Source organism: Poecilia latipinna, unplaced genomic scaffold (genome assembly GCF_001443285.1).
Source record: "Poecilia latipinna isolate Pla-1442-1.1 unplaced genomic scaffold, P_latipinna-1.0 Scaffold1065, whole genome shotgun sequence".
Taxonomy (NCBI): Eukaryota; Metazoa; Chordata; class Actinopteri; order Cyprinodontiformes; family Poeciliidae; genus Poecilia; species Poecilia latipinna.
In genome coordinates this window covers 122635-135142 of record NW_015113681.1, presented here as the reverse complement: position 1 = coordinate 135142, position 12508 = coordinate 122635, and the positions used below count along the sequence as shown (strand labels likewise).

The 12508-nt window shown below is 39.6% G+C and overlaps 1 protein-coding gene across 1 annotated transcript in view; it reads left to right on the top strand.

Moving 5' to 3' along the window:
• The first annotated feature begins 1692 nt into the window (after positions 1-1692).
• LOC106959294 (solute carrier family 13 member 5-like) overlaps positions 1693-12508 on the top strand; it is a 16004-nt gene continuing 5188 nt past the window's right edge. Inside the window, exons 1-11 of the mRNA XM_015051777.1 lie at positions 1693-1894; positions 3948-4076; positions 4169-4305; positions 4630-4850; positions 7096-7276; positions 7367-7489; positions 7587-7796; positions 7897-8003; positions 8097-8218; positions 10246-10407; positions 11606-11743. Coding sequence (XP_014907263.1) covers positions 1757-1894; positions 3948-4076; positions 4169-4305; positions 4630-4850; positions 7096-7276; positions 7367-7489; positions 7587-7796; positions 7897-8003; positions 8097-8218; positions 10246-10407; positions 11606-11743 — 1668 coding nt within the window. The 5' untranslated portion in view covers positions 1693-1756. The remainder of the gene's footprint in view (positions 1895-3947; positions 4077-4168; positions 4306-4629; positions 4851-7095; positions 7277-7366; positions 7490-7586; positions 7797-7896; positions 8004-8096; positions 8219-10245; positions 10408-11605; positions 11744-12508) is intronic.

Sequence of the window (12508 nt, the reverse complement as noted above, 5' to 3'; positions counted from 1 at the left end):
ATGTTCAGCTTAGCAAAATGCCTTGCTTATTATTTTTTTATTTGACTATTGCTTAGTTTGTAAAAAAAAAAAAAGAAAAGAAAAGAAAAATACTGGTAATTGATTTAGCAATAAAACACAGATTAAATAATGAGCAGAGTTAATGCAAAAATAAAATATCTACCTTTTTGTGTACCTGAAGATTACAACACTTATTTGAAAAAAAAAAAAAAAAAGACTGAAGTAAAAAAAAGAAAGTTTATTTTAAAAGAAAAAGGAAGGTAAAGTGTTTCTTTCTTGACTCTAAACTTTGAGGTCATTAAGTTCAAGGTATGCACATTTCTCAAGAAGGTAAAGGCATTAGTTTGGATCTGCCAAGGCCATGTGTAAGGCATCAGAAGACCCGATACTGGGTAGATCAAAAGCTCATTATTTTTTTGAGTGTTTAGGATCAAGGTACTCGCATGCAAAGCGTATCTCAAAGATAATTCACGATGATTAACGCTGACGTACGTTTAAATACAAATCGCATTTGGTATTAATTTCTAAACCTTTTGGTGTTTTTACCTGAAAAAAAAATAAAAATTCTAAATGTGTACCTTTTTTTTTTTTAACTTGCTTTTTTTATTTGGACCCCACTGACAAGTACAAGGAGAAGAACCTTTATGTGCAGTGACAACCCAGCACACGTGGGTTGATAACCTTGTGTTAAATACCACACTTTTGCTCTATTTGCTCAGAAATTCAAAACAAAAGTGAACGCCATAATCTCACAGAAAGGCAGTTGTTCTCAGCATGGTAACAAGCTGACCGTTAAAGTGCACACAATGATAACTACACTACATATTTTATATATATATATATATATATATATATATATATATATATATATATACACACACACACACACACTGCTCAAAAAAATAAAGGGAACACTCAAATAACACATCCTAGATCTGAATGAATGAAATATTCTCATTGAATACTTTGTTCTGTATAAAGTTGAATGTGCTGACAACATATATATATATATATATATATATATATATATATATGGAATTTAGCACATATTTTATTATACCCTGGCTAAATTTGCAGCTTTCAAGGACACTTGAAATGTTTCAAAATGTTGTTTTGTTTGTTTGTTTGTTTTTTGTGCGTGTCTTTGCTGTGGAAAAACGTGCAGCTAAAGTGGATTCACTTATTTATTGTGAATCATCTACACCACAAAATTTATTAATAAGTAACACCTATATTACAAAATTTAAATCATTTTCCTCCTCTGTTTTTTAAACCAATGTGTCATAAATGTGAGTGTGTGTGTTTTTTTAATACTACTCCCACAATTAGCTTAAAATTGTTTACTCACCTCTTGACACTGCCTGTGTGCTTATGCACACAGGCAGTGTCATAAGGGTTGATAGAGTCTTATCATCATGGATAAACTGATAACATTCAGATAACTGTGAAGAAATGCATTCTCCTTATTTTTTTCCCCCTCCTTCTTCTGATTAGACCGAATCAGCACTTTCTCTGCAGGTGATCAATTTGGAAATGGTCTTATTAAACAGTGTGCAAAAGAGTACACTAATTATGCGGAAAACTCACTCTGCTGTTGACTAGGAAGGCCCTTAAAAAAAAATCTCTCTCACTCTCAAACTCTCACTCCTCATTGTGATTCGGCTCCCTCTTTCTCTCCTTTATTCGCTGAGGGACTCTCCTCCCTCTCCTCCCCCCTCCTTTCCCTCTCTCCCTCCGTGTGTCAAATTCTCGACCCATGGTGCTCAGGCTCCCTGTTTCTCAGTTTTCCTCCAGGATGGGTTTCTTCAGGTTCCTCAGGTCTGTTAAGAACGACTGTATCCTCTTTTTAACTCCGTGCGCTCTCCTTCCTCTGCCTTTGGTGATCGGGACATCGGTATGTACTGATTTGATGTGTCAATAGATGGTGCACTGACTAATAAAACTGTTTCAAAGAAAAAAGAAAATGTCAGGACAGAACGTTGTTTTGCTTTTCTGTTTTTTTTAGCAATTGAATGAATAAAATACAGCAGAGATGGGATGGAAAAGTTCCCTCTTCGTTTATTGTTTTTCGGGGGGCGCGGAGGGGTTGCACCTGTTGTTACGCACGAGCGCTGTGCGCGAGGCTCCCGGAGGCTCCGCGGTGCACCCCACGGTCCTGTTGTTTTAACTTCGTATTTTTGTCAGTATCAACTGTCAAGTGCAGCCGTGGGAACACGCAAAGTCAAAGGGGTTCTGTCCACATCGCCACCTCTACTTGTGACAGGGACACATACGGTCTGCAAACATGTTATGACAGCAGGGATGGACTTTAATAATGCGCAGCGACCACAGGCAGGAACACAAATTAGTTTTGGACCAGCAAACACTCGCCTATTTCTTCTGAGAGCAACAGAGCAAAATATTTTAAGTGTTTTAATTGTTTAAAATTGTCTGATTAACAGGTAAAATAATATTATTATGTGCCGCTTGAAAAAAAAAACATAAATTATTAAAGGGTCACTTAAATGTGTATGTTTAAAGTTGGGAACAAAACTGCGAAGTTGTGAGAAGGCAAATGTCCATTTATGGACATTGACTTTTGGACTTTCTCCCAAAAGTCAATGTCTTGAGTCTAACACGTTTAGTCCTCTGTATGCATTTGGTGTTTGACATTTTTAGGGTTTTAATTATATGAACGTTTGTAATGTTTGCAGATGACAAATATTTTTTGTAAGGTAAGGTAATTTTATTTATATAGCACGTTTTCAGCAACAAGGCAGTTCAAAGTGCTTTGTGGTCATTTAAATTTAAAAAAAAGTTACCCGATATTAAAGAAAGAGATAGTTTGACACTGACAAGTTATCACTGAAACTATACAGAGCTCCTTCACTGACAGTCTGCTGCATCCTAAGTGCACAAAGGAGCATGATAGGAGATCCTTCCTCCCAGTAGCTGTTAGACTCTGTAACCATCACAGCTCCCAACAAAACCAGTAAGTGCTTGCATCCCTCCTGGTATTTGAACAGTTTTACAGCCCATTATACTTCACTTTGTTTCTATATATTTAAATTATTTTTTATTTTTGTGTTACCATGCATTCCTCAATGCTGCTGTTACACCTGGCTTTCCCTATGGGACAATAAAGGATATTTATTGTACAGATGTAAGGGGAAACAGTTTTGCAAAACAAAAAAGTAATATCAAGTAATATCAAAATACTCATGATGATCATAAGAACAAACTATGTTTAACATCAATATTATTAAAATTAACTGATCTGCTTAAAGTTTGATCAGCATAAAATTGTGTGGCTTTATGCTTTTTATATATATATATATATGTGTGTGTGTGTGTGTGTATGTATATTCATATACATGTTCAAATTGTTAAGTATAAGCATGGAGCCACAATCAGAGTTTAAATAATTTAGTGGGCATTGCAGAACATGAACTTTGAGAAAAAAAAAAAAAGAATAAATATTGATATAATTCAATATGGTGTAGCATATGTACATAATTTAATGTTTTTATCTATTTATTACATTGTGGCACTTTGAGCACTACATAACTTTCTGCGAGGTCTGCAGTGGGAAAATGTTTGTGTAATATAAATGCATGGATATGTCATAACTTTAGTTAGTACTAAAGTTACGACTTTAGTTATTACTTTTGGATCTAAAGAACAATCGAGTGTCAGCATATATAAATATTTTTCTCTTGTAAAGCACTTTGACCAGTCTTGTTGCAGAAATGTTCTACACAAATAAACTTGACTTGTGTGTGACCAGAAAGAATAGATCACTCTAATCTTCACCCTTTGAACCATCATAACATCCAATTTAAATGTTTGTTGCTTTTTATTGGTGATTTTGTCTGAGAAGTTTTAAACCAAATTAGCCATTGTACTGTAAAAATATACCTGTTTTTTTTTTTTTTAGTTTTACATGACTTTATGGGTTTTCTATACAGGAGGCAGAATGTGCGTATGTGATCATCTTGATGGCGGTGTACTGGTGCACTGAGGTACTTCCACTGGCTGTGACATCACTTCTCCCAGCTGTTCTTTTCCCTTTGTTTGGCATAATGCAGTCTAAAGATGTAAGTCAAACAACAGGCAGAAATCTGGTTTTGAAAAAAAGAATTAATTTGCCAGAAATTGAATCAACTCCCATATGATCTACCATTCCCAGGTGGGCATGCAGTACTTGAAGGACACCAACTTGCTGTTTGTGGGAGGCCTGCTGGTCGCCGTGGCGGTGGAGCACTGGAATTTGCATAAACGCATCGCTTTAAGGGTGCTGCTTCTCGTCGGTGTGCGTCCAGCGCTGTGAGTAGCTCGCCGACAGACTCGCATCCACCGTCTTAATCTTTCAGACCTACATGTCCTAAGCTTATCTAATCGGCTATCAGAAGAGCAAGTATACTGAAGATTAGGGCGCTATGTTCAAGGTCTTTACTGCATCGTAAAACTTTGTCACTGTGGTGATAAAACACATCCTAAGTTTACGACTTCAGTTCCAAACAACTTTAATTTTTCAATTTTGTAGGAATACGAGGCTAAATTCACCACTCAGTGGCTAGACAAGATGCTGGGGCATCATAGGACACGTTTACTGGTTTGTTTTGTTTTTTTTTGTCTTGTTTCTGCAAGGTTGATGCTGGGTTTTATGGGTGTCACTGCGTTCTTGTCGATGTGGATCAGCAACACGGCTACCACAGCTATGATGGTGCCAATTGTCCATGCGGTGCTGGATCAGCTTAACAACAGTGACAGAGAAGTGCCACAGATCCTCAGTTCAGACGAGCATGTCCAGACATCAGACACCGACTGCAAGCCACCTGCGCAGACAGAAAAAGAGGCTGAGGGAAACGGTGAGTGATTGTTAAATAGGGTGGCATTATGTGAAATCAACTTTTTTTGAGTTTACATCATCACACAAAGTTATTCCCTCATCAAAAACATACCCAGAGTGTTGCCTTGATTCTTCCTCTTCAGAGCTGCAGTTTCCAAGCTTCTGTAACTCCCCCCACTCAGCTCCTACAAACTAGCCAGCAGCAATTAGCAAACACCTGGTGGAAATGCGCATCTCCTGAGCTCCTTATACAATTTGCGTTAGGTCAGTCATCCCCAACCCCTGGGCTGCGGATCAGTACCAGTCCATGGACCAATTGGTACTGGGCACACAAAAAATAATTAAATATTCCTGTTATGTATTATCCAAGTCTAGAGGATCTTTTATTTTGAAAATTCTTTAACCGGATTCTCTTGGTTACGTCTTGCCATCGTCTTTGGAAAATTTATTTGCAAAGGGAAAAAGGCCCAGAGAAGAGACAGGAGAATGGCTTTATCCCGGTAGGTGACTCCCACATTCCAAGCCCACACTGCATGATATGCGACGACCGGTTCGCTAACGACGCAGCGAAGACTTCAAACTGCTTTGCCATGTAGAGACCAAGCACTTTGTGCTTAAGCAACACTTTGGGTGTCATTGTTTCCCATCACTCCCTGATGGAAGCGTCTTGTTGCAGAGAAACAAGCTCAGGGCTCCCATTAATTTGTTGTTATTGTGAGTTAAAATGTTCATTAAAGTAAAATGTTGGTTTTTGTTGCACATCTGTATCTTACTTTGAAGGTGTAAACGTTACCATAGCAACCAGAGTCAGAGAGTGTTAGGGCAGTGGTAGAGACGAGAGGAGTGGAGTAGAGCTTGTGAGTCTTAAGGCTTAAGTCTGGTTCACACGGCACGATTTTAGAATTGTCGGCCGATTTTCCAAACCTCTGTGACCACACACGAGCCTTGTGAACACACAAACTACTGTTCGTGCTATTGACACACAAACTAATGTTCGTGTGTCCGCGAGGCTTTTATTGCCTTGTGTATAGTGTTGTTCCAGCCACACGGCAGGAACAACACACCACACACGAACCAACTCCAGTCACGAACATCCCGATTCCAGAAGGAAATCCCGTAAAACCCCCAACATACCATACGTGAATTTAGAATAAACAAACACGGATGACGATGTAGAAACAATAGTGACAGTCTGTGGACTGATTTTAAGTGAGCTAGTGTCAGCGTCAAGTTCTGACTGAATGAATAGCCTTATCTTTATAACCTATTTGTGTCACGTTAATGATGAAAAGTTACCGGGTTTATCAACTGCGGTACCAGTTTCGCTCCAGTTCCTCTCATTATTGTTTCGGTTGATATTCCTTGTACAAAATGCTGAATAAACATTCATGCTGTTTCCACATATCATCTCTGATGTCACGAACTCTCGGTTGCGCCATGTCAGCTGTTTTGGATTCCCTTCTGTGATTATGTCACCGAGCTTTCTGATTGGCTACCTGTCACATTCAATAGGTTGCGTTCTCGCTCCCGGTCCAACATGTTGAATATGCCGGATTATAGATCGGAGCGGTCCGACATTCTACCCAACAACACACCACACACTGCAGGTTGATCGGCTACAATTATTGCCAGCGACAATCTTAGAACTTGGGAAGTTCCAAGATTGTCGTAAGGGGAAAATCGGGGCAAAAAATTGTGACGTGAACTATGTTTTAGTGGACACAACAACATGCAGAAGCCTTGTCTGACGGTTCATCCCCCCCTGGGCCGCAAAGTCTTGACCGGCCCGTGGTGATAAAAAGGTTGGGGACTACTTTTTTAGGTTACTAGAGGAGCAATGTTGTAATGACGTCCTGAAGGCAGAATTTCAGAAAGAGCAGGAGCTTTTAATGACAGAGGCCCTATTTAAAGGCATCAAGTTACAAAGAAGTATATAAATTTATATATATATATATATATATATATATATATATATACACAACATTTTTCAAACAACCCAAGGCAGCATGGTAACAAACTGTGCTACAAAATAGCACTATTTTGCCTGAAAGTACATAATATGACACCTTTGAATGTTTCAAGACAAGAAAAAAAAATGCATTCCATAATTACTGATGCATTTCTTTGCTATACTGTTTCTTATGAAGACACCTACATCTAATGTAGTCTAACATTGCTTAGCATCAAATTCTTTTTTTTTTACATTTTAAATCAGAGTTGGGCAGAACTGAAAACTCTTTTCATTCCTTCCTCTTTGTTTAAAGGCCCAGTGGTTGTGACTTTCTTAGATGCCTCAGTCGAAGTTGCCAGGCACAAGGAGGCAATGGAGAGGCGAAGAATGGGTAAAGGGATGACCTTGTGTGTTTGCTACGCTGCCAGCATCGGAGGCACCGCCACTCTGACAGGAACTGGTCCCAATCTGGTGCTTAAGGGACAAATGAACCAGTGAGTGCGTAATTATGTTTTACAACCCCAATTTTTTTTTTTTTTTTTTTTTTTACAGCACAGCTGACTCTATTTCCATGTGTCTTAAAGGTTGTTTCCTGAAAATGAAGAAGTGATTAACTTTGCCTCCTGGTTCGGATTTGCGTTCCCAAACATGATCCTTATGCTGACACTAGCCTGGCTCTGGCTGCAGTTTGTCTTCATGGGGTTCAAGTGAGTCTGACAGAAAATGCAACGTCTTTCCTGCGTTAGCATCATGTTTGACAGTAGAGACGACATGAAAATTCTGACTCCCGTGCGATTCCTCTAGTTTCAGAAAAACATGGGGCTGTGGGGCAACCAAAACAGAAAAGGAGATTGCTGCGTATAACGTGATCCGTGAGCAGCACCGTCAGCTGGGGACTATGAGTTTTGGAGAGATAAGTGTGTTGAGTCTCTTTGTTTTGCTGGTAGTCCTTTGGTTCTCCAGAGATCCGGGTTTTGTTCATGGCTGGGCTACAGAACTAAACTCCACAGCAGAGTGTGTACTTATGATTTTCATTTCTGATTTTACACATTTGCACAAATTTGTACATGAATGCAGCTGATGGCAGAATCTCCCTGGTCTTCTAACCTCACAGATATGTGACAGATGCCACAGTAGCGATCTTTGTGGCCATTCTGCTCTTTGTCCTACCCTCTGAACCACCGCGATTCTGTTCACGCAGGACCCGAAGTTTTGATACAAGTAAGGCATCATTCTAGAAAAAAAAGCTCTAGTTAAAAGGAGGCAATTTCTGTAATGTTTTGTCTCTTGTGGGTGTTTTCATTCAATCTCTAGCTACGCAACAGTCCTCTACCTCAACACCCCGACTTCTAACTTGGAAAGTTGCCCAAAAAAAGGTGCCATGGGGCATTGTACTTCTCCTTGGGGGTGGGTTTGCTCTCGCCAAGGGGAGTGAAGTAAGTAGCAAGAACAGTTACATTTCTATGTTATATTGTCACACACTGTTGTGTCAAGCTAGATTATGCTATTGACCCTTTACAACGACATCACCAAACCCCTTGACAGACATCAGAAGTGAAGATCCAGAGTATTGAAAAGAGTGACTGCAATCGTTTTCCCAAGTTATTTTTGCTAATATAGCCATGGCTTCTACTTGTTCAAGTCAAGCTAATTTATCTGTGGACTTAGCACACTTGGGGCTCATAGGCAGTGGTTTTACGGAGCGGACTTATGAGCATACAGAAATCTAGTTGCTTACCAGTATTTTTTGATGGGGGGCATTCTCTCCATGGTTACTGATGATTAGATGAGTACCTTTTCCTTAACACAGTATCTGATTGCATCTTACCGATCTTACTTGATTATGAAGTACATGAACGATAACCTTTTTATCTTGTAAAAATTGTTAGCTTCAAATCAACAAATACAGGACTGCCAATCCTTCCAACTGAATTCTGCTATCCATCGCCATCTTCTTCCCTTAACAAAAGTTATAAGATAAAAAATGACAAGTTTGGTTTGTGTCCTTGTCTGTTTGTTTGCAGTTGATGGCACATCATCTAATGACCATTTGTGCAATAATCAAAACAAAAGTGATTAGACACCAACTGTCTGTTTTTTGACAAGCTTTACAAAAATCAAGTGCAAAGGTTCCATCATGGCAGAATGGGCTGAAGAGTGTGATAATATTGACCCTTATTATGACACAGAGAGCGTTAGAGACAAGAGGAGAGGAGTAGAGCTTGTAGAGCTTGTGAGTCTTAAGTCTGGTTCACACGGCACGATTTTAGAATTGTCGGCCGATTTTCCAAACCTCTGTGACCACACATGAGGCAATAAAAGCCTCATGTGTTCGTGGACACATGAACATCGGTTCGTGTGTCCACATGGCAGGAACAACACACCACACACGAACCAACTCCAGTCACGAACATTCTGATTCCAGAAGAAAATCCCGTAAAACCCTCAACATGCCATACGTGAATTTAGAATAAACAAACACGGATGACAATGTAGAAATAATAGTGACAGTCTGTGGACTGATTTTAAGTGAGCTAGTGTCAGCGTCAAGTCCTGACTGAATGAATAGCCTTATCTTTATAACCTATTTGTGTCGCGTTAATGATGAAAAGTTACCGGGTTTATCAACTATGGTACCAGTTTCGCTCCAGTTCCTCTCATTTTTGTTTCTGTTGATATTTCTTGTACGAAATGCTGAATAAACATTCATGCTGTTTCCACATATCATCTCCGATGTCACTGACTCTCTTTGCACCATGTCAGCTGTTTGGGATTCCCCTCCATGATTAAGCCACCGCACTTTCTGATTGGCTACCTGTCACATTCATCAGGTTGCCTTCTCGCTCCCAGTAAGGGAAAACTCCACACGCTGTGATAAAAGGGCCAAGACAATGCCTGATGTTAGATTGGCGAGGTCGCCAATCTAGAACACAATCTAGAACACTGTGTGGTGTGTTCTACGTGACACACCACACAGTGCAGGATGATCGGTTACGATTGACTTGGAAAGTTCCAAGATTGTCATAAGAGGAAAATCGGGGCAAAAAATTTAAAATTGTGCCATGTGAACTAAGCTTTAGCGGACACACCAACATGCAGAAGCCTTGTTTGACGGCTGGTGTAGTGTATACTTGACAGGGGCATTAGAATCGTTTTACTGTGAACACTGTCTACAATATTGTGAGCATCTAAACAACTTGAGCAACCTGGTTTAGTCACACCAAATCAGCACAACCTTCAAATTACTGAATTTATTTATTTTTTTGTCTAAAAATAAATTATTTTGTATGTGACATATAGTGTTTTTATGGTTCGTTCAACTTTTTTTTTTTTAAATGCAGATGAAACTCAATCCCATCTCACAAACAACGGTTAATTTGGTCACCCTGTGTTGAGATGCATTGCATTGTGTCATGTTGTGTTGCACCTTAGCTTGCCTTATGTCATATTTTTCTGCTTTCAGGTATCAGGGCTCTCAAAGTGGATGGGGGACCAAATGGCTCCTCTGCAGAACATCCCTCCCTGGGGAATAGCTATCATTTTATGCCTATTGATTGCTACTTTCACGGAGTGCACCAGCAATGTGGCGACTGCGACACTGTTCTTACCTGTCTTAGCCTCAATGGTAAGAGCTATCACAGAGACAGTTACATGAGATATTGGAAATCAACGTAAAAACTGGCTGGAGACACAAAATCATGCCTGACCGCAGTGGTTCAATTAAGTTAAGGTCCGAACTGGAGTTCCAGCACTCACATCACTCCCAGTGAGAACTGGCCTACTTTCCCATGTTTGGCAAGCTCTCCAGTTGGTTATTCGGGGTGAATATGTTCTGCTCTCCTCAGTGGGGCCCTCCTCCCATTAATAACCTGCCAAGTACACCAGAGCAGCCCACTGCCCTGTCTGGCTGTCACAAAGCAACTATAGAATGACATTATTGTGCCTACTGACTGACCACTACACAGAATTACAAAGATCACGCCACAAAAGATAGTTTCTAATTGGAACAATTAAACTAATATCTATAAAAAGCAAAGCTAAGAATATGTACCAAAAAAGTGACTTGTAAAAGTATTTATACTTTAGTTTTTTCTTATCCCTTTTTACATTTTGTCATGGTTAGTATATTTTTATGTGGTAAACCAAAGTTTGTGGTTTCAATCTGAAAAACTGTGAAACAGTTATAGGAGAATGTATATTGTGTCGCCGAATGTGAAAACTAGTTTTATGTAAAAATAGAGGGAATGAACAATTCAATCCAATAAGCAAAGCTAAAGCTTTGGAAATGAAAAACCTGGAGTAATAATGGTTTTACGGTTCATTGCATTGTGTGCCATGATGTCAAGGAAATCTAGATGATTAAAACAAAATCTATTTACATAGACAAAACACTATCATTGCGGTGACCTGATATACAGTTCAAATGTGAAGTTTAGATTTTTTCACTGTTTATTTTGAGAAACAGAAATTACTGTGCACTTGTTCTGAGCCTCTGTGCCTCGTGACATGTAATTCAGAAGCAAATTCCACTCAGCAACGTTCCCTTAGTTCCCAGCAGTCTGCCATTATTGCGAACACATGTAGCGCCGTTCTATTTTGGAAGTCTTGACTCAGCACAAGGCCAGCAGGAATTACATCTTAATTATACCCACTTAATGAGAGTTTTCACTCTGGGCAGAACTGCAACATTTCATTCAGAGTTATGAGTCAATGGTTGTGGTTGGAGGGAAAAATAGCCAGATAGAGTACCCGAAGATTATGCGATCACGTCTGTTTTCATCCCAGCCTTAGAGTCTTAAAAACCTCCTTTGTGATTACTGCAGTCTCAGTCCATTGGAATCAATCCGCTGTACGTCATGGTACCCTGTACTCTGAGCGCCTCGTTCGCCTTCATGCTGCCCGTCGCCACCCCTCCCAACGCCATAGTCTTCTCTTATGGACACCTCAAGGTTGCTGACATGGTGAGTAGGACGGTTGATTGTGGGGGTTATTTTGTAAATGATATGCTGAATCTGATGGTGCTATGACTTTTGCTGAGCTGTTATACAATTAGGACACAAGAACCTGTATTTAATGTCTTCTATAGTTGCAAACCAAGCAGTTTTATAAAACGTGGTGAAAAGCATATATTTCCCACAATGTTCCAAACTGATAAAAGATTATAAGTCTGATAAAAATTTTAGTGACATCTTGTCACTAAAATGTAGCTTAAAAGGAAATAATTACCCTAACTTTTGTGCCCGTGTCTCCTTCCAAGCGTGTGGGAGAAACTGTGCTGAATACTGCAAATGAGAAGGACCTATAGGCTACCAGGGAAGCCTGATAAAAAAGCAGCCCCTTGTTTTACGCTTCACTTGTACAGAGTCTGGTCTCAGCTATTGAGAAATGATCGCTTCCTGGAGGCGTGGACAGTGTTGAGATTTTAAATTCTACCCATTTGCTAACTTTTGACGCTCCATTTCGACTCTTAAGAAGCTTACCGGAAATTGCCTGCGCCGTAAACAACCATCCTCCTCTGCCAAGAGAGAAGTGCCGAGTCGAACATGTTGGCTGTTAATGTTAATTCAACATTTGGAGGCGTGGCCAACACGGACAGAACGACTTCGTTCACTTCCACCTCTGCCATTGCTGAATCTACAGGTAGACTGGTACAATTCTAAAAACCATGCAAAAAAAAAAAAAAAAAAAAAAAAAACTAAAAAAACTGACAACAACGTCATTCACAG